This window comes from Camelus bactrianus, chromosome X (genome assembly GCF_048773025.1).
Source record: "Camelus bactrianus isolate YW-2024 breed Bactrian camel chromosome X, ASM4877302v1, whole genome shotgun sequence".
NCBI classification, from domain to species: Eukaryota; Metazoa; Chordata; class Mammalia; order Artiodactyla; family Camelidae; genus Camelus; species Camelus bactrianus.
In genome coordinates this window covers 67306194-67328658 of record NC_133575.1, presented here as the reverse complement: position 1 = coordinate 67328658, position 22465 = coordinate 67306194, and the positions used below count along the sequence as shown (strand labels likewise).

The 22465-nt window shown below is 35.7% G+C and overlaps 1 protein-coding gene across 7 annotated transcripts in view; it reads left to right on the top strand.

The window, feature by feature from the left end:
• RPS6KA6 (ribosomal protein S6 kinase A6) overlaps window positions 1–22465 on the top strand; it is a 216646-nt gene that overhangs the window by 141146 nt on the left and 53035 nt on the right. For all 7 annotated transcript variants that reach the window (XM_074358873.1, XM_045512667.2, XM_074358875.1 and 4 more), the window contains 3 exons: window positions 827–908; window positions 1556–1636; window positions 4873–4952. In XM_074358873.1, the coding sequence (XP_074214974.1) occupies window positions 827–908; window positions 1556–1636; window positions 4873–4952 (243 nt within the window). The remainder of the gene's footprint in view (window positions 1–826; window positions 909–1555; window positions 1637–4872; window positions 4953–22465) is intronic.

The following is a 22465-nucleotide window of genomic DNA, read 5'->3' as shown; positions in this document are numbered from 1 at the left end:
AAAAATTACTCAAAAGGTCTCCTATCTGCAATTTTGTGTGAACAAATTGGTTACTTGATCACATTTTAAATTTAAACAACACTTGAATAGAATTTGTTAGAGTTGAGGATGGCAGGTTGAGGCAGTAAACACATTTTACTAAATAATTGTAAAAAATGAAACAACCCTTTACTAATAAATAACTCATAAAACTGTGCTATATTCGTATTTATCTTTATAACTGGGGCTTTTTAAAACTTAGCTTTTAATGAGTCATAATCTTAGTTTGAAAATATGAGATGTTATTACTTAAGCATACTTGGTAACTTTAAATAGTTTAACTTTTATTTGTTTATTGAAATATTTGCCATCTTGATTCTTCTCCCTGGCAGACAGATGAGAATTGTCTCTGATTTCTTATTAGAAAATAAAATACCTGATAACTTCTAAAATGGACCAATAGGAGATAGAAATGAGGGTGTCAAATCAATGGTCATCACGTATGTTTGCACCTTACTAAGGTAACAAAAAGCTTGGGTCTTATAAGGAGCTCTCTTAGCTCAAATTGTCTTTTGTTATATTATTTATCTCTTATATCACAGACTTCTCAAATTTTCTTTATAATTTTCTTTTCTACAATAGTACATAAGGGAGTATGATTTACTAAATGAAAGTGAGAAAATATTAACTAAGTATAATTTATAGAGAAAGAAAAAACAATTATAGAGAAAGGTGTATCTTTCTAAAATTAGAGAAAATGAAAGATCCACATGAATGTGCTAATATGTACATATAGCAGCAATGGCTAGAATGTGAATTTCACTTTTTTTTCAAATTCCTCTGTTAGGTTTTTCTTGTTAGAAAGAAGACTGGTCCTGATGCTGGGCAGCTCTATGCAATGAAGGTGTTAAAAAAAGCTTCTTTAAAAGGTAGAAAATTAGAAAGCTTATTAAAATAAAATTTGGTAAAGCTTGTTTTAAGAAATATACTGTGTATTGCTTGTATGAGTAGACTGTTTCCTTTTAATGTTAGTAATTGTTAGTTTTCTAGTGGTAAGTTATATTTCTAAGTTTGGTATTGGTATATACCCTAATTTAGTGGGAGTGTACCCTGAAAAATTTAATGGGATAAAAAGTAACATATTTTATTTAATTTAAGGTGAACTTATGAAGCTATATTCTTTTATTTCAAGATTTTTATTGTTTCTGCTCCATCTTTGTTGGCATTGCATGTTGAGAAAGCACAACCACTTGCATACACTTATGTACAGTCTTCTAGGGTGTGATAACGATAATACTGTGCTCAATTTTAATTAATAAACTCATTTGAACAATTGGAGACTAGTATATAATAAATACTTATTCATCAAGTAACTTTGTCCCTTTGACCCATTCTAGATCTAAACTGAGTTTGTTGACTTTCTGAGAATATGGTAATTACTGTCTAAGAATATATAGTTTGCAAATTTGGGCACTTACAAAGTTACATTTTATACTTTCATATTGGTGAATTAATTGATGGGGCCTCTACTGAAATTATATATGAGTAATATAGTCTACCCCTCTGTAATTTTTAGTTCGAGACAGAGTTCGGACAAAGATGGAGAGGGATATACTGGTGGAAGTAAATCATCCATTTATTGTCAAATTGCACTATGGTATGTAATCTTTTTTAAAATTATGGAATTAGAGAACTAAGATTTCCTTTCAGACAGTAGTATAACAGGAGATAAATACTTTAAACAGGAAATGAATACTGAATGATTTAATATATTCAACTGTTAAAATGTATTTATCTGAAATAAGAATCAATATCCAGCTTTTAGTTCTGTTTCCTGTATTTGGTGGTTGACTTGTCTAAGGTAACAAGATAGTGTCTTCTGATTACTTGTCTGGTAGTATTTCTGTCTTCTACTAGGCTATACCTCCAGTGATCTTAGGCTATAAATTACTGTGATAATTTATTCAAAACATTCTTGTCTATGGATGTACTCCTCTTACATGTTTATAATGAGCATATTAACTTTATTTCCTTGTTCTGCTGAGAAGAACCATATTATATATTAGTCTCTTTGAGTTATTTTTTCTTATATTTGGTGGGAGAGGAATACCAGTGAGAGCAGAAGATACAATGGAAAGAACATGAATTTGGAGTCAGAAAGTTCTAAGGATTTTTTTTTCTTAATTGAGATATACTTGATTTACAATATTTTATAAGTTTCAGTTGTACAGCATAGTGATTCACAATTTTTAAGGTTGTATTCCATTTATACTTATTATAAAATACTGGCTATATTCCCTGTGTTGTGCTATATATCCTTGTAGCTTATTTATTTTATACATAGTAGTTTGTACTTCTTTTCCCCTACCCTTATCTTATCCCTTCCCCTTCCCTCTTCCCACTGGTAACCACTAGTTTATTCTCTATATTTGTGAATCTGTTTCTTTTTATTATATTCACTAGTTTTATTTTTTTAGATTCCACATATAAGTGACATTATATAATATTTGTCTTTGCCTGACTTTTTTCACTAAGCATCATATCCTTTAAGTCCATCTATGTTGTTGCAAATGACAAAATTTCAGTTTTTTACAACTGTGTAGTATTCCATTGTGTGTGTGTGTGTGTGTGTGTGTGTGTGTGTGGTATATATATATATAGCACACCTTTATCCGTTCCATCTGTTGATGTACACTTAGGTTGCTTCCATATCTTGGCTATTGTAAATAATGCTGCTGTTAACATTGGGGTGCATATATCTTTTCAAATTAATGTTTTCATTTTCTTTGGATGTAATTTGGATATAATTCCCCGGAGTAGAAATTGCTGGATCATAAGGTAGTTCTATTTTTATTTTTTTGAAGAACCTCCATCCTGTTTTCCACAGTGGCTGCATCAACTTACATTCCCTCTGACAGTGTACAAAAGGTCCCTTTTCTCCACTTCCTTGCCAACATTTGTTATTTGTGGTCTTTTTAATGATAGCCATTCTGACAAGGGTGAGGTGATAGCTCGTTGGAGTTTTGATATGCACTTCTCTGATGATTAGTGATGTTGAGCATCTTTTCATGTGCCAGTTGGCCCTCTGTATGTCTCCTTTATAACAATGTTTTTTCAGGTCTTCCCATTTTTAATTGGGCTGTTTGTTTTTCTAATATTGAGTTGTGTGAGCTGTTTATGTATTTTGAATATTAACCCCTTATCAGTCATATCATTGGCAATTTTTCCCATTTTGTAAGTTGTCTTTTCATTTTGTTGATGGTTTCCTTTGCTGTGGAAAAGCCTTAAAGTTTAATTAGGTCCCATTTGTTTATTTTTGCTTTTGTTTCCTTTGCTTTAGGAGACAGATCTCAAAAGATATTGCTATGATTTATGTCAGAGTGTTCTACCTATGTTCACTTCTAGGAGTTTTATGGTTTCCAGTCCTACATTTAAGTCTTTAATCCATTTTGAGTTTATTTTTATATATGGTGTTAGAGAGTGTTCTAGTTTCATTCTTTTATATGTAGCTGTCTAGTTTTCCCAATATCACTTACTGAAGAAACTGTCTTTTATCCACTGTATATTCTTGCCTCCTTTGTCATAGATTAATTGACCATAAGTGTGTTGGTTTATTTCTGGGCTCTCTTTTCTGTTCCGTTGATCTATTTGTCTGTTTATGTGCCAGTACCATACTTTTTTGATTACTGTAGCTTTTGGTATAGTTTGAAGTCAGGAAGTATGATAACCACCAGCTCTATTCTTCCTTTTGATTGTTTTGGCTATTTGGGGTCTTTTGTGTTTCCATGCAAATTTTAAAATTATTTGTTCTAGTTCTGTGAAAAATGCCATTGGTATTTTGATAAGGATTGTATTGAATTTGTAGATTGCCTTGGGTAGTATGGTTATTCTAACAGTATTAGTTCTTCCAAACTATGCAGTTCTGAGTTTTAATCATGGCTCCATTGCTAATTTAATGTATGCATGAGATTGTGGCATTTGGTTTCCCTGGGGAATCCAAAGGCATATACACTGTTAAATCACTAATCTGATCTACTACATCACTTTTAGTGTTCGGGATTTTAAAAGATAGCAGCTATTGATTTTATTCTTAGGTAATTTTGACAAGTAACACATTAAAATATGTACCTAACTCTCTCTATAAAAAACCCTCTAGAATTTCCCACCCATTATTCTTTTAATCTCTTTAACCCTAATGGAATGAAAGTAGTAGTAGAATCTAAAGATCTCCTTCCTTGAATCTCCAGGGTATCATTAGATTAATCACTATATACCAGTTGTGTGCAAAACACTGTTAAATTCAGCGGGCTCTAGAAGTGAAATACTCTCTGAACTCTAGAAATTTATGATCTTTAGGTAACACAAATATGTAAGACAAATTTGTTTGTATAAATCAAAATGGATTAAGTATCATGAGGGAGGCATAAATAAAGTATGATGAGATCTCAAAAGCAGTAGCAAGTAATTTTAATGGGGGAAGAGGATAAGGATGCTGTAGGGAAATGTGAAAAGGAGGAAATCCTTAATAGAAGAAAGCTTACTAGAGAAGTGGCATTTTTGTTGGTCTTGAAAGAATTAGTAGATTTTCAATAGGTAGGGAGGCAGAGTTCAGGCAATTGCAGTAGAAATGGTGCTCCATAAATAAAGAAAATGGTGGTACAAGTTCTATGTAAAGCTACATGCAAGGTTGATTATGTTCTGGGGAGGGGTTTATAGGTTTTTCAACACTAGATTTAATTTGAGATAATATTATCCAATAATGGACCATATGAGTAAATGCTTAATTGCTTTATAGTGTTTAGTGATAAAATTCTAGACAATAAATATTAATTAAAAAGTATACTAAACTTTTGAAGCCTTAAAAATTGTTACTGCATTCTAATTTCTAATTAGCCTTTCAGACTGAAGGGAAGCTGTATTTAATATTGGATTTTCTCAGGGGAGGAGATGTCTTCACAAGATTATCCAAAGAGGTGAGTATTTATAAATTTTTGCTATATTTTATTGAAACAAAACTAAGAAAATTGTTTTTGTTCTTTTGCTAATTACTTTTTTTCTTTGAAAATTTTAAATGAGAATTATTCTGTTTGTTTTGTTGCATAGTATTTAGTGGATATACCAGTTAATGGTATTTTCTGTCTTCCTGTCATTTAGATCATCTCAGTGGGATACTCATTATTCTTAGGCACAAAATCAGTATTAATAACTGGATGAAGTAGTTCGGGGCAAGCCTAGGACTTTGGCTACTCAAAACTACCAGTGCCTCTGGCAGTAGTGTTTAATTTATTAATGTTTAAAACAGCTTTTTGGAGGCATAATTGACATACAGTAAACTGCACATATTAAAGTACATGCTTTGATACATTTTGACATTTATATAAACTTGTGAAGCCATCAACACAATAAAATAATTAACCTATCTATCATCTTCAACAATTTTCTTGTGCCCTTTTGTAATGGTTCCCTCCTGCTCCACCCCTACTGAATCTCCTTTCTGTCACTGTTTGGCTTGCATGTTCTAGGACTTTATATAAATTGAATCATATAGTATGTATTTTTTAATCTGACTTACTTAACATAATTATTTTGAGATTCATTGAAGTTGTTGCATGTATCAGTAGTTCATTTTTATTGCTGAGTAGTATTCCACTGTATGGATACACAATGATTTGTTTATTCATTCACTTGTTGATGGGATATATGGGTCGCTTGCAGTTTCCGGATATTACTAATACTGCTACAAACATTCATGTACAAGTGATTGTATGAGCATATGTTTTTTTTCTTTTCATGGTTAAATACCAAGAGTATAATGACTGGGTTATATAGTAGATATATGTTTTAACTTATTTTAAAGACACTGTCAAACTGTTTCTCAGAGTGGTTATATAATTTTTATATTCCCACCAGCAGCATATGAGGGTTTCAGTTGCTCCACATCCTTACCGACACTTCATATGGTCAGTCTTGTTTTAATTTTGGATATCTGATAAGTGTGTAGTGGTACCTTATTGTAGTTTTGAATTATACTACCCTAATGACTAATGATGTTGAACATCTCTTCACATGGATATTTGACATCTATCTTTTTTGATAAAATCTCTGTTTAAATCTTTGGCCCATTTTTTATTGGGTTGTTTTCTTACTGAGTTTTAAGAGTCTGTATATTTTGGAATGGTAAGTCCTTTGTCATGTATATGTTTGAAAATATTTTCTTCTAGTCTATAGTTTGTCTTTTCATTCTCTTTAACAGTGTCTTTCAAAAAGCAGAAGTTCTTAATTTTGATGAACTCTGATGCATAATTTTTTCCTTTAATAAATTGTGCTTTTTGGGGTCCTGTTTAAGGAATATTTCCCTAATCTCAGGTCACAAAAATTTTCTCCTATGTTTTCTAGAGGTTTTGTAGTTTTTGGTTTTACGTTTAAGTTAATAACCAATTTTGAGTTCATTTTCACATATGGTGATAAGTATGTGTTGAAGTCCGTTTTTTTTTTTTTTTTTTTTTGCATACAGATATTTCATTGTCCTACCATCATCGTTGGAGAAGACTATGCTTTCTCCACTGAATTACCTTGCATTTTTTGTTGAAAATCAATTGACCATATATGTGAAAATCTATTTCTGGACACTCTATTCTGTTCCACTGATTTATTTTTCTGTCTTTATGCCAGTACAACTTTTCTTGATGAGTGTGCCTTTATAATATGTCTTGAAGTCAGGTAGGGCAAATCCTCGAGCTGTGCTCTTCTTTTTGAAAGCTGTTTGGCCTCTTCTAGGTCATTTGCATTTCCATATCGATTTAAAAATCAACTTTTCACTTCCCACAAAGAAAGCCTGCTGGGATTTTGATTCGGACTGCATTGAATCTGTAGGTCAATTTGCAGATAATTGACATTTTCACAATATTGAGTCTTCTAATCCATGAACATGGTTTCTCTCTAGTTTATTTAAGTCTTCTTAAATTTGTCAGCAATATCTGGTCATTTTTAGTGTATGGGTCTTGCACATCTTTTGTCAGATTTATCTCTAAGTATTTTTCTTTTAAAATGTCGTTGTAAATGGAATTACTTTCTTAATTTTATTTTCAAATTGGATGGAAATATGATTACTATTTTTGTATGTTGAACTTTGTATCCCACAGTCTAACTAAACTTACTTGTTTTATCTAGCAGCTTTTTGGTAAACTACAAATAGAATTTTCTATTTGTAATGTGCAAATAAGGAGTTTTACTTCTTATCCATTATGGACATTATTTATTTGTCTTTGTTACACTGGCTTGACCCTCCAGTTCAGTATTGAAAAGTATTGGTAAGAGCCGACCTTCTTATTTATGATCTTAGGGGGGAAGCATAATTTCACCATTAATTACAAAGCTAACTATAGGTCTTTTTACATGTTCTTTATCAGGTTGAGAATATTCCCTTCTATTACTAATTTGTTGAGAGTGTTTATCAGGAATGTATGTTAGATTTCTCAATCACTTTTTTTGCAGTTGTTGAAATGATGATCATACGTTTTTCTTCTTTAATTATTTAATATGATGAATTACATTGATTGATTGTCCAACGTTGAAGCACCTTGTGTCTGAGTGAATCCCATGTAGTCATGATGTATTATCCTTTTTGCATACTATTAGATGATATTTGCTAAAAGTTTGTGAAGAATTTTTTACATCTATTTTCATAAGGGGTATTTGTAGTTTTTTGTGTTGTTGTTTATGTCTAGTTTTGGTGTCAGAGCAATCCTAGTTTCATAGAAAGAGTTGGGTAAAATTTTCTCCTCTTCAATTTTCTGTAAAAGTACAATATCAAATTGTCATTAAATGATCGGTAAAATTCACTAGTGAAGCCATCTGGGCCTGTAGTTTTTTTTTTTTTTTTTTTAATGTTATGGTGTTTAACTATAAAGTCAATTTATTTAATATACTTGGCATTATTCAACTCATCTTTCTTTTTCAGTGAGCTTTGGTATTTTGTGTCTTAAGTGATTTGTCCATTTCATCAAAGTTATTGAATTCATTGGCATAAAATTGTTCATAATATCCCCTTATTATCTTTTATTTATAGCTATAGAATCATTAGGGATGTTGGTATCATCATTCCCGATGTTGGTATTTTGTGTCTTCTTCCTTTTCTGTCCTGTTTAGTCTTGCTAGAGGTTTATCAATATTATTGTTCTTCTCAAAGAACCAGCCAGCTTTTGGTTTCATTGATTTTCTCTATTGTATTTCTGTTTTCTATTTCACTGTTTTCCACTTTAATCTTTGTTACTTTATTTTGATTTTTTCTGCTTAATTTGTGTTTTACTAGCTTTTCTGGTTTTTAAGATGGGAGCAGAAGTTACTGATTTGAGACCTTTTCTTCTTTTCTACTATAAGTGTGTAGTGCTATAAATTTCTCTATATACACTGCTTTAGCATCATCTTGTAAATTTTGATATGTGATGTTTTTATTCTCTTTTAGTTCAACATGTTTTCTAATTTCCTTTTATTTCTTCTTTGAGTCATAGGGCATTTAGAAGTATGCTAATTAATTTACAAATATTTAGGCATTTTCTAGATAACTTTCTATTGCTTTCTAATTTAATTTTATTCTGGTCATAAAGCATTACAGAAACAATATAACTTCAAATGCTGATAAGTGTAATCTTATGGTATAACTTAGTCTTAGTTTTCCAGCTTTATATTGATAATCTTCAGTATAAAGAATAGAGAGGGGTGGTCCTGGGAAATGGGGAGGTGTTGGTCAAAGGGTAAATACTTCCAGCTATAAGATAAAGAAATTCTGGAAGTCTATTGGATAGCATGGTGATTACAGATAATAATACTGTATTATATTTAAAAGTGGCTAAGTGAGATCTTAAATGTTCTCACCAAAAAAAAAGAAATGGTAATTATGTGACATGATGGAGGTGTTACCTAACCCTACAGAATCACTTTGCAATATACATGTATCAAATCAACACACTACATACTAAACTTACCCAATGTTATATGTCATTTACATCTCAATAAAATTGGAAAAATATATAAGAAAAAAAAGCATGCTGTGTATGACTTGAATTCTCTTAAATTCACTTAAATTGTCTTATGCTTCAGAATATGGTGTATCTTGGTGTATGTTCATGTGTACTTGAGAAGAATGTGTATTCTGTTTTTGAGTAGTGAAAGGTTCTATGAATGTCGATCAGTTTAAGTTGGTTGTTAGTGATATTGTCTACTGTATTCTTCCTAACTTTTTGTCTGCATGTTCTATAAATTTTTGAGAGGCAGGTATTCAAACCTTTGACAATAGTTATGAATTTATCTATTTGTACTTGAATTTCTGTCAAATTTTGCTTCATCTACTTCAAAGTTCAGTTATTAAGTGCATAAACCTTTAAGATTATCATTCCCTCTTGGTGAATTGACCCTTTCTCATTTTGAAATGACTTATTTTATCTCTGCTAATATTTTTTGCTTTAAAATCTACCTTGATATTAATACAGTCACTCCAGCTTTATTTTAATTAGTATTAGCTTGGTGTATTGTTTTTCATATTTGTACTTAATCTATTTGTCTTTACATTCAATGTGCAGTACTTAAGGTAGCATTTAATTGTTCTTGCTTTTTATACAGTCTGAAAATCTATGCTTTTTAATGGGGATGTTAGATTTAATATGATTATTGATATAGTTGGATTTAAATCTTTTTCTATTTATGGTTTTTGTGTCCCACCTTGTCTTTTGTCCCTCTTTTTCTGCCTTATTTTTAATTATTTTTCACAATTTCATTTTTATGTCTTTGGTTGGCTTTTTATCTATAACATTTTGTTGTGTTATTTTAGTAGTTGCTTTAGGGTTTGTAGTATAAACCTTAACTTCAGGAGTCAGGAATCTATACTCCCAGGCCAAATATGGCCTATTGTTTTTTAAAAATAAAGTTTTATTGGAACACAACCATACCCATTTGGTTAAGTACTGTCTATGGTTACTTCTGTGCTTCAATAACACTTAATTGTATGCTAATTTTTTATTGTATTGAAGGCATTATGAATTTAATTTTCTTGTACTCTAGATACTTCTGTTTTCTTATACATAGTATTTAACTGCATGCCAGAAAAAAGCTAACCTTTTGAATCTTGCTATTAAGTTTTGTTATGTAGGACCATCGCAGAATTTAGAATTGATTTTTCCCAGTACTGAAACATGACCCTTCTTAGTACTCTAACCAACACCCTGCCAATTATAAGATTTTTCACTCTTTTTTTAAAACATTTTTTTATTGAGTTATAGTCATTTTACAATGTTGTGTCAAATTCCAGTGTAGAGCACAATTTTTCAGTTATGCATGGACATACATATATTCATTGTCACATTTTTTTTTTTGCTGTGAGCTACCACAACATCTTGTATATATTTCCCTGTGCTGTACAGTATAATCTTGTTTATCAATTCAACATATACCTGACAGTATCTACAAATTTCAAACTCCCAGTCTATCCCTTCCCACCCCCTTCCCTCTTAGCAACAACAAGTTTGTATTCTATGTCTATGAGTCTGTTTCTGTTTTGTATTTATGTTCTTTTTTTTTTTAGATACCACGTATGAGCGATCAAATATGGTATTTTTCTATCTCTTTCTGGCTTACTTCACTTAGAATGACATTCTCCAGATTCATCCATTTGCTGCAAATGAGGTTATGTTGTCGTTTTTATGGATGAATAGTATTCCATTCTGTAAATATACCACTTCTTCTTTATCCAGTCATCTGTTGATGGACATTTAGGCTGTTTCCATGTCCTGGCTATTGTAAATAGTGCTGCTATGAACATTGGGGTGCAGGTGTCTTTTTGAAGTAGGGTTCCTTCTGGATATATGCCCAGGAACAGGATTCCTGGGTCATATGGTAAGTCTATTCCTAGTCTTTTGAGGAATCTCCATACTGTTTTCCGCAGTGGCTGCACCAAACTGCATTCCCACCAGCAGTGAAGGAGGGTTCCCTTTTTTCCACAGCCTCTCCAGCATTTGTCATTTGTGGACTTTTGAATGATGGCCATTCTGACTGCTGTGAGATGATACCTCATGGTAGTTTGATTTACATTTCTCTGATAATTAGTGATAATGAGCATTTTTTCATGTACCTATTGATCATTTGTATGTCTTCCTTGGAGAATTGCTTGTTTAGGTCTTCTGCCCATTTTTGGATTAGGTTGTTTGCTTTTTTCTTACTAAGTCGTATGAGCTGCTTATATATTCTGGAGATCAAGGCTTTGTTGGTTTCATTTGCAAAAATTTTCTCCCATTCCGTAGGTTGTTGTTTTGTTTTACTTATGGTTTCCTTTGCTGTGCAGAAGCTTGTAATTTTCATTAGTTCCCATTTGTTTATTCTTGCTTTTATTTCTATTGCTTATGTAGACTGTTCTAGGAGAACATTTTTGAGATGTATGTCAGATAATGTATTGACTATGTTTTCTTCTAGGAAGTTTATTGTATCTTGTCTTATGTTTAAGTCTTTAATCCATTTTCAGTTTATTTTTGTGTATGGTGTAAGGGAGTGTTCTAGCTTCATTGCTTTACATGCTGCTGTCCAGTTGTCCCAACACCATTTGCTGAAGAGACTGTCTTTATTCCATTGTATATTCTTGCCTCCTTTGTCGAAAATGAGCTGACCAAAATTTTGTGGGTTCATTTCTGGGCTCTCTATTCTGTTCCATTGGTCTATATGTCTGTTTTTGTACCAGTACCATGCTGTCTTGATGACTTTAGCTCTGTAGTATTGTCTGAAGTCTGGGAGAGTTATTCCTCCAGCCTCTTTCTTTCTCTTCAGTAATGCTTTGGCAATTCTAGGACTTTGATGGTTCCATATAAATTTTATTATGATTTGTTCTTGTTTTGTGAAATATGTTCTGGGTAATTTGATAGGGATTGTATTAAATCAGTAGATTGCCTTGGGCAGTGTGACCGTTTTAACAGTATTGAATTTTCCAATCCAGGAGCATGGGATATCCTTCCTTTTTTTTAAAGTCTTCTTTAATTTCCTTAGTCGGTGTTTTATAATTCTCCATGTATAAGTCTTTCACCTCCTTGGCAAAATTTATTTCTAGCTATTTTATTGCTTTGGGTGCTATTTTAAAGGGGATTATTTCTTTACTTTCTTTTTCTGTTGATTCATCATTAGTGTAAAGAAATGCAACTGATTTTTGAATGTTAATCTTTTAACCTGCTACCTTGCTGAATTCTTCGATTAGTTCCAGTAGTTTTCGGGTGGACCTTTTAGGGTTTTCTATATATAGTATCATTTCATTGGTATATTGTGACACTTTTACCTCTTCTTTTCTAATTTGGATCCCTTTTATTTCTCTCTCTTGCCTGATTGCTGTGGCTAGGACTTCCAAGGCTCTGTTGAATAGGAGTGGTGATAGTGGGCATCGTTGTCTTGTCCCAGATTTTAGTGGGAAGCTTTTGAGTTTTCATTGAGTACTATGCTGGCTGTAGTTTTGTCATATATAGCTTTAATGATGTTGAGATATGTTCCTTCTATACCCACTTTGGTGAGAGTTTTTCTCATAAATGGGTGTTGAATTTTATAAAATGCTTTTTCTGCATCTATTGAGATGATCATGTGATTCTTGTCCTTTCTCTTGTTGATATGATATATTACATTGAGAGATTTGCGTATGTTGAACCACCCTTGTGTCCCTGGGATGAACCCCACTTGATCATGACGTATAATCTTGTTTATGTGCTGTTGGATTCTATTTGCTAATATTTTGGTAAGCATTTTTACATCTATATTCATCAGTGATATTAGCCTGTAATTCTCTTTTTTGGTAGTGTCTTTGCCTGGTTTTGGTATCAGGGTGATTGTGGCTTCATAGAATGAGTTTGGGAGTATTCCCTCCTTTTCAATCTTGTGGAAGAGTTTGTGAAGGACTGGTATGAGTTCTTCTTTGTATGTTTGGTAGAATTCCCTGGTGAAGCCGTCCGGTCCTGGACTTCTATTTGTAGAGAGGTTTTTTATTGCTAATTTGATTTCATTTCTAGTGTTCTGTTTGTTCAAGTGGTCAGTTTCTTCTTGATTCAGTCTTGGTGGACAGTATGTTTCCAGAAACTTGTCCATCTCCTCTAAGTTATCCATTTTGGTTCCATATAGTTTTTCATAATATTCTCATGATATTCTGTATTTCTAGGTTGTTTGTTGTAATTTCTCCATTTTCCTTTCTTGTTTTGCTTATTTGTGCTCTCTCTTTGTTCTTCTTTGTGAGTTTGTCCAGAGGTTTGTTGATTTTATTTACTCTTTCAAAAAACCAGCTTTTGGTTTGATTGTTTTTTTCTATTTTTTTTTAATCTCTGTTTTATTTATTTCCTCCCTGATCTTTATTATTTCCCTCCTGGTGCCTTTTGGGGTTTGTTGCTCTTATTTTTCTAATTCTTTTAGCTAGTGGTTTAGATTGTTTATTTGAGATTGTTTTTCTTTTTTGAGGAAGGCCTGTATCGCTATAAACTTCCCTCTGGGCACTGTCTTTGCTGTGTCCAGAAATTTTGTGTGGTTTTCTTTTCATTTTCATTTGTCTCTAGATATTTTTTAATTTCAGGTTTGATTTCCTCATTGACCCATTGGTGTTTTAATAGCATGTTGTTTAATCTCCATGCTTTCCTTTTTTTCCACTTTGTTTCTCTGTTGTTGATTCCCTGTTTCATGGCATTGTGGTCAGTAAAGATGCTTGAGATAATTTCTATCTTCTTAAAATTGTTGAGGTTTCTTTTGTGCCCAAGTACATGATCAATCCTAGAAAATGTTCCATGTGCACTTGAAGAGAATGTGTATCCTTTTTTGGCGGGGTGTAATGCTCTGAATATATCCACCAAAGCTAATTTTTTTTTGTATCATTTAATTTCTCTGTTGCCTCGTTTATTTTCTGTCTGAAAGATCTGTCTAGTGATGTTAATGTGGTGTTAAAATCTCTGACAATGATTGCATTCCCATTTGTTTCCCCCTTTATCTCTGATAGTAATTGTTTTATTTATTCAGGTGCTCCTATATTGGGTGTATATATAATAATGAGTGTAATATCCTCATCTTGTATTACTCCTTTAATCATTATAAAATGTCCTTCTTTATCTTTCTTAATGGCCATTGTTTTAAAGTCTATTTTGTCTGAAATCAGTACTGCAACACCTGCTTTTTTGGCTTTTCCATTTTCGTGAAATATCCTTTTCCATATTTTCACTCTCAATCTATATGCGTCTTTCTCCCTCAGTGTGTCTTTTTTATGCAGCTGGTTGAAGGTTGTTGCTTTATTATCCAGTCTGCCACTGTGTGTCTTTTGACTGGAGCATTCAGTCCATTAACATTTACAGTAATTAATGATAGATGTGTGTTTATTGCCATTTTGAACAAATTTTTGCAGTTGATTTGGTATTTCCTCTTTGTTCCTTTCTTCTTTCTTTTGTGGTTTGGTAGTATTCCTTTGTATTATCTTGGGTTTTATTTCGTTTTTGTGACTCATTTGTAAGTTTTTTTGCTTGTGATTACCTTTTTTTGTAAGTCTATTAACCCATTACTATAACTTTTGTATTAAACACATAGCAATATAACCTCACACCCATCCTACTGAGAACAAAAAATTTAAAAAAGAAAAAAAATACTCTGTATTTTCTTGCTTCCCTCTGCCACTCTTTATGATTTAGATGTCTTCTTTTACAATTTTGTGTTTATTCTTTTTGTAATTCATGGTAGTTACCACCTTTCCAGTTGTGGGTTTCTCATTTTTGTAGCATCCTGCTTCTTTTCTATTTAGAGTAGACCTTTCAGTATTTCTTTTAGCATGTGTTTAGTGTTGCTAAACTCTTCTAGTTTGTGCTTCTCTGTGAAATTGTTTATCTCTCCTATTCTAAAGGATAGCCTTCCTTGATAAAGTATCCTATGCTGAATCTTTTTTTCATTTGGGGCTTTGAATATATCTTACCATTCCCTTCTGGCCTGTAATGTTTGTGTAGAGAAATTAGCTGAGAGCCTTCTCGAGGTTATTTTGTAACTCACTCTTTATTTCTCTCTTGCTGCCTTTAGGATCATTTCTTTATCCTTGACTCTGGCCATCCTGATTATGATACATCTTGGTGTGGGTCTGTTCGGGTTCTTCCTGTTTGGGACCCTCGGAGCCTCCTGTACTTGGATATCTTATTCCTTCTTTAGGTTTGAGAAGTTTTTGGTCACGATTTCTTCAAATACATTTTCAGTCTCCTTTGTTCTTTCTTCCCCTTCTGTAACCCCTATTATGTGTAGATTGGCACACTTTATATTATTCCATAGGTCCCTTATATTGTTTTCATTGTTTTTTATTTGTTTTTCTCTTAGCTGTTCTGCTTGGGTGCTTTCTGATGTCCTGTCTTCTAGGTCACTTATTCGTTCCTCTGCATTATTTGTAAAGCCTTTAGATCAGCACTCATCTCAGCAAATGAGTTTACCAATATTACTTTGCTCTTCTTTATAGCTTCATTTTCATTTTTGACATATTTTATATCTCTAAACAATATCTCTTTTAGTTCCTTCAGTACTTTGATTACTCTTTTTTTTTGAAATCTTGATCTAGTCGGCCATCCATGTCTATTTCTGTGATCAAGCTTTCAGGGGATTTCTCTTGCTCTTTTAATTGGGAATGGATCCTCTGTTTCTTCATCTTCCTCATATCTCTCTGGCACTGTGGCTTATGGAATATCAGTTACCTATTGTGTTCCTTAAGGAGTTTATTTTTTTATCTATCTAAAGCCTATACAGGAATAAAAGTCAAAACAAAGAGAGAATTTTAAAAGAAGGGAGGAGAAAAAAGTTTTGAAATCAGTGCATAATGAATAATAGAAGAGCAAATTGAAACAGAATAGCAGTTGTGTTGAGATGTCTTTTAAAAACCTTAAAAAGAGAAAAGATCAAAAAACAATATTTGAAACTTGTGTATAGATAATAACAGTAGATCAAAACTAAAAGAAATAAAACTGAAATGAGGTGGATTTTAAAAAATAATACTAAAAAATATCTTAAAGGAAAAATTTTAAAGGGATTAAAACTGGAGACATATACAATTGTTTAAGAAGTAAAATCTTTAAAGTTAATAGAAGAAGAGAGAAGCAAGATGGCGGAGTAGAGGATGCTTGTAGCTCACCCTCTCCCACAAATACACCAAAACTCACATCTATGGATCTACTCAGCCAACCAGAGCACCTGCCAAACTCCGACAGAACATCACCCTCTTCGAAAGACAAAGATGCCAAAAATCTGTTAGGAGGAGAGGAAGAAAGAAAGAAAAAAAAGCAAAACACTGATCCTGCAGGGAGGGAGCGGCAAAGGAGGACTAGCACTCGTTTGCTGGGTCTCACCTCTCCAATGGAGAGGCCAGCAGGACAGAGGGGGAGCCTCCAAGGCTCAGATCTGCCCTGAGCACCCCTTGACTGACAGAACTGAGTGAAACGGGCACAAAGGGTCCCCGTGACACCCAGCCCAAGACGCGAGCCGGCAGCTTGGAGCTGGGACAGGCCGCCCGAGCCAGGCGGAGGACTGGGGCAGCTGCACTGAGGCAGCCCTGGAGAAATGCAGGGTGCCGCGCGCCATGGCTGGGAGGGGATACAGAGCAGAATTTATTGGTCCCCCATAAATTGCAAAAAAAAGAAACACGGCTGGTGTACCCTGGGGGGAGGGGCGCCATAGCCTTTGTCTCATCTGACCTGCGCCACCATTACTGGCACTTCTCACGAGAAGAGAGGCGGGGCGCAGCCACAGCTGCCATCTCCTCCTGTGTGCAGCAACCAGGCGGGGGCAGGGCTGAGACCTGAATCCGCACCCCGAGGGTTCCATAACCTCCTAGGCAGGACTGAGGCTTGTTTACAACCCAAGGCAGATAGGATCTTTCTGCCCTGGTCCCTCAGAGAACTCGAGCCACCAAAACAAACAAGGAGCTGAGATTTGGCCCGGAGCAGGGGTGGGGCCGTTCTGAGGTCTTCCCAGTGCCCGACTTCAGAGCTCTGACCAGAGGTGGATTGGGCAGCTGCACAGAACAGTGGAGTGACCGGCGCCGGGAGAAGGCGGGTGGCCCCCCACCTTCCTGGCAGGAACACAACACCTGACCGTGGTGCTTGGAAGGGGCACGATCAGCCCACCTGCCTCACCAAGCCCAGCATCTGACTGCAGCATCAGGAGGGGGAGTGACCCGCCCGTCCACTGGGAAACAGCTCAGCACCTGACCCAGTATTGGGAGTGGCACAATGTGCTAGCAGACAGCCACTGGGAGCAGCACAGACGAGGGCACCAACAGAGGGCCTCTAGAAGCAGCAAGCTGACTATGTGAAATAGGGCAAAGACACAAACACCTCTCGATAAAGTCATTAAGAGCACACATCTCCAGGAGAACTAGGTAACTGAGACTCCTTAAGCCACATTGCCAGAGAGATATGAGCAAGATGAAGAAGCAGAGGAACCACTCCCAATTAAAAGATCAAGAGAAATCCCCTGAAAGCATGATCAAGGAAATAGACATTGATGGCCTACTAGATCAAGATTTCAAAAAAGGAGTGATCAAAGTGCTGAACAAACTAAAAGAAATAGTGTTGAGATATAAAGTATGTGAAAAATGAAATAGAAGCTATAAAGAAGAACCAAGTAGAATTAGTAAACTCATTTGCTGAGATGAGAGCTGACCTAAAGGCTGTGTAAAGCCGACTAGATAATGCAGAGGAACGAATAAGTGACCTAGAAGACAGGACAACAGAAAGCCCCCAATCAGAACAGCTGAGAGAAAAGCAAATAAAAAACAATGAAAACAATATAAGGGACCTATGGGATAATATAAAGCATGCCAATCTACTCATAGTAGGGGTTCCAGAAGGGGAAGAAAGAACAAAGGGCATTGAAAGGTATTTGAAGAAATCATGACTGAAAACTTCCAAAACCTAAAGGAATCAGATATCCAAGTACAGGAGGTTCAGAGGGTCCCAAACAGGAAGAACCCGAACAGACCCACACCAAGACGTATCATAATCAAGATGGCCAGAATCAAGGATAAAGAAATGATCCTAAAGGCAGCAAGAGAAAAGCAAAGGGTGAGTGACACGGGAACCCCCATAAGGCTCTCAGCTGGTTTTCTACACAAACACTCCAGGGCAGAAGGGAGTGGCAAGAGATATTCTAAGTCCTGAAAGAAAAAAGATGCAGCCTAGGATACTGTATCCAGCAAGGCTATCCTTTAAAATAGAAGGAGAGATAAAGAACTTCACAGACAAGCAAAAACTAAGAGTTTAGCAACACTAAACCCATGCTAAAAGAAATATTGACAGATCTACTCTAAATAGAAAGGAAGGAGGATGCTACAAAAATGAGAAACTCATAACTGGAAAGGAGATAACTGCCATGAATTACAAAAAGAATAAACACAAATTTGTAAAAGAAGACATCTAAATCATCAAGACTGGGAGAGGGAAGCAAGGAAAGCCACTGTGGAAAACAGCATGGAGATTCCTCAGAAGACTAGGAATAGACTTACCATATGACCCAGGAATCCCACTCCTGGGCATGTGTCCAGAAGGAACCCTACTTCAAAATGACATCTGCACCCCAATGTTCATAGCAGCACTATATACAATAGCCTAGACATGGAAACAGCCTAGATGTCCATCAACAGATGACTGGATGAAGAAGAAATGGTATATTTATACAGTGGAATACTATTCAGCCACAAAACCCAACAACATAACGCCACTTGCGGCAACATGGATGTTCCTGGAGAATGTCATTCTAAGTCAAGTAAGCCAGAAAGGGAAAGAAAAATATCATATGAGATCATTCATATGAGGAATCTAAAAAACAACAACAAAAAACAAAAACAAAACAAAACAAAAAAACAAATATAAAACAGAAACAGACTCATAGACATAGAATACAAACTTGTGGTTGCCAAGGGGGTGGGAGGTGGGAAGGGACAGACTGGGATTTTAAAATGCAGAATAGATAAACAAGATTATACTTATAGCACAGGGAAATATATACAAGATCTTGTGATATCTCATAATGAAAAGAAATGTGACAATGAATATATATATGTTCATGTATAACTGAAAAATTGTGCTTTGCACTAGATTTGATACAACATTGTAAAATGACTATTACTCAATAAAAAATGTGAAAAATAAAAAAAATGTTAATAGAAAATAGAACTAATTTTTTAAAAAGATAAGAGAATTTTATACAAAGGGATCAAAAAAGGTTTCAAAACGGTGTATAATCAATAATAGAGGAGCAAGTTGAAGCAGACTAGCAATCGATTTGAGACGTCTTTTAAAAACCTTAAAAAAGGAGAGAAGGACATAAAGATATTTGAAACCTGTGTATAATCAATAACAGGAAATCAAAACCAAGCAATGTAAAAATGAAATGAGGTGGATTTTTAACAATAATAATAAATTTAAAAAAATGTTAAAGGGATTAAAACTGGAAGCATATACAATTGTTTAAACAGGAAAAATTAAAAAGGTAATAGAAAATAGAACAGTTAAAAAAAGATTAAAAAAAAAAGGGATGTAGGGATGTGTTCTCGTGGAAACTCTGCACTCTTAATGATTTTATCGAGTTCTCTTTCTGTCTTCGCCCTGATTCGCGAACTCAGCTTGCTGTTTCTCGAGGCCCTCCATTGGGGCCTCTCATCTGTGTTGCTCCCAGTGCCTGTCAGCAAGCAGATCGTACATCGCTCCAACACTGGGTCAGGTGCTGTGCTCTTACATTGTGGGCGGACAGGTCACTCCCTCTTCTGATGCTGCAGCCAGATGCTGCACTCTGGGGAGGTAGGTGTGTGGATGGCTTCCCTCCTAGCACTGCAGTCAGGTGCTATGTTTCTGCCAGGAAGGCAGGTGGCCACCCGCCCTCTCCTGGCACCCATCGTTCCCCTGCTCTGTGCAGCTGCGGGTTCGCCTTGGGTTTGTGCTCTGTAGGCGGGCTCAGTGAAGTGGGCGGAACAGCCCCGCCCCTGCTCCTTGCCAAAACTCATCTCCTTGTTTGTCTTGGCGGTGCAAGTTTTCTGAGGTACCATGGCAGGAAGATCCTATCTGCCTCAGGCTGTAAACAAATCTCAGTCCTGCCTAGGAGGTTGCGGAGCCCCCAGGTAAGGATTCAGGTCTCTGCCCCGCCCCTGCCCAGGCGCTTTGCACGGGAGGATATGGCGGCTGTGGCTGTGCCCCTCCTCTCTTCTCCTGAGAAGTGCCAGTAATGGCACCGCAGGTCTGAGGAGACAAAGGCTATGGCACCCCACCCCCACCCCAGGGCACACCAGCAGTTTGCTTTGCTGTTTTTTTTTTTTCATAATTTATGGGGTCCTCAGGTTGTTCTGCTCTGTATCTCCTCCCAGCCACGGCGTGCAGCACCCTGCAATCCCCCCGGGGTTGCCTCAGTGCAGCCTCCCCAGTCCTCCAGCTGGCTCGTGTAGCCTGTCCAGTCCCCCAGCTGCCAGCTCGCATCTTAAGCTGGGTGTCGCAGGGACTTTTTCTGCCCATTTAATTTAGTTCCGTTGGTCAAGGGCTGCTCTGTACAGATCCGAGCCTCGGAGGTTCCCCCTCCTTCCCGCTGACCTCTCAGTTGGAGAGAGGGAGATTCAGCAAATGAGCACCAGTCCTCCTTTGCCGCTCCCTCCCTGCAGGAACATCCCGCACTGTTTTGCTTTTTCTTCTTTCTTTTTTCCTTTTCTCCTACCAGATTCATGGTGTCTTTGTCTTTTGAAGAATTCGATGTCCTGTTGGAGTTCAGCAGGTGCTCTGGTTGGCTGGGTGGGTCCGTGGATGTGAGTTTTGGTGTATTTGTGGGAGAGGGTGAGCTAGGAGTGTCCTTCTACTCTGCCATCTTGCCCCCGAGTCCAGATGTTTCACTCTTACTTTTGGGAATACGACTAATCTTGGTCCTTTGAGCTCTGTGGGTTTATTTTTTTTTAATCCTTTAAGGTTATTCTTTTCCTGGGCTTAAGTAGTTTCCTCAGATCTCTGATTGGCAATTTTTTAATCATGGATCTGATTGGATGGCAGACATCCTGCAATTTACCTTGTTAGGTGATAGATATTTTTTATTCCTATAAATATTATTGAGCTTTGTTCTAGTATATTTGTGGAACTAGTTTGATTATTTCAGGTTGTTTAACTGGATCAGAGCAGCATTTAATCAGGGGTTGATTTTGCTCTATTCTGAAGCAAAACCCTTCTGACTACTCTATCTGACACCCTGCGAATTATAAGGTTTTCTGCTCTGTTTGTGGGTAATAGGAACTATTCCTGGCCCTGTGTGAGTTCCATGGATTAGCCCCTCTAATTCTTCCATTGGTTATCTTCCTGGCTCAGGATAGTTTCCTCTCTCACATGTGCTGAGCATTTCTCCGCTGAATACCTGAGGAAGACCATCTACATAACTCTACAGTTCACCCTCTGTAATTCTCTCCTTTGTATTCTATCTTGGGAGTTCCATCCTTCTTATCTCCCCAGTCTCTTAGCTCCATCTCATCAACTCAGGCGTTTTGTAGGCTCTGTCTGACTTAGCACTCTCTGCATTACTGCTTAGAAACTCTTTCCAGGTAGTAAGCTAGGACAGTTTTAGAGTTGTTTGTATCTCTCAGTATTCACTGTTCTTTGTTGCCTGATGTCCAGTGTCTTGAAAAGTCTCATTTCACTTCATATATTTTGTCCTGTGTTTTAGTTGTTTCAGATTAAGTCCTATCCTTGTCTACCTCATTTTTTCTTAAAGTGATAGTCTGGGAGTAGCATTTTAATTGGGTGATAGTGACTCAACATCTCACTTCCAGAATTAAAATGTTGAGTGTGGGAGAGCTACTGTTGATTTCCAGAGCTCTGGAACTTCCTGTGAGAAAGGAACCATGTGCTTTGGGGATGCTAGCCAGTGCTTAGGTGGCTAAAGTCTCAGGCTTATATCTGTCTAGCTATAGTGCAGAACATGCCATATGTGAACATAGACTGTGACCTTAGTATATTGTTTACTCTAAAACAGTATGTGTTAGGGTCTGTCTAGGACCCCTTTCCAAAGTGGTTCCTTAAAAGACCTTAATAAAAGCTGGTTCTAAGATATAGGGGGACAATAGTGTAACAATTATTCATGATTTCTTGTGTTAGATTGTAGAAGTGTCAAGAATATGTTTGAAAAATTCTTACTTTTAGTCATTTCTGATTTTCTTTTAAACTCTTCAGACCTCCATTCTCAATGTGGGACTATCTAAACCCATATTAGCACAGAGATGCAGTCAGTAAGTTTTGATTCCTAAGTCTAGAATGTTAGGTAAGAACAAGCATTTTAAATGCATTTTCTAAAAGACAGTACATTAGTATTATCATTGAATAGGCTTCTAAAAAGTGATTTAATGGCTACTTCTATGGACAGCTTATTGATAAGAAGTTTTTTAGTGGTTATATTTCATTTATGTATACAGAAAAACTACTGCATCATCCAAAATAAGGGTTTATTCTTTATGCCTTAG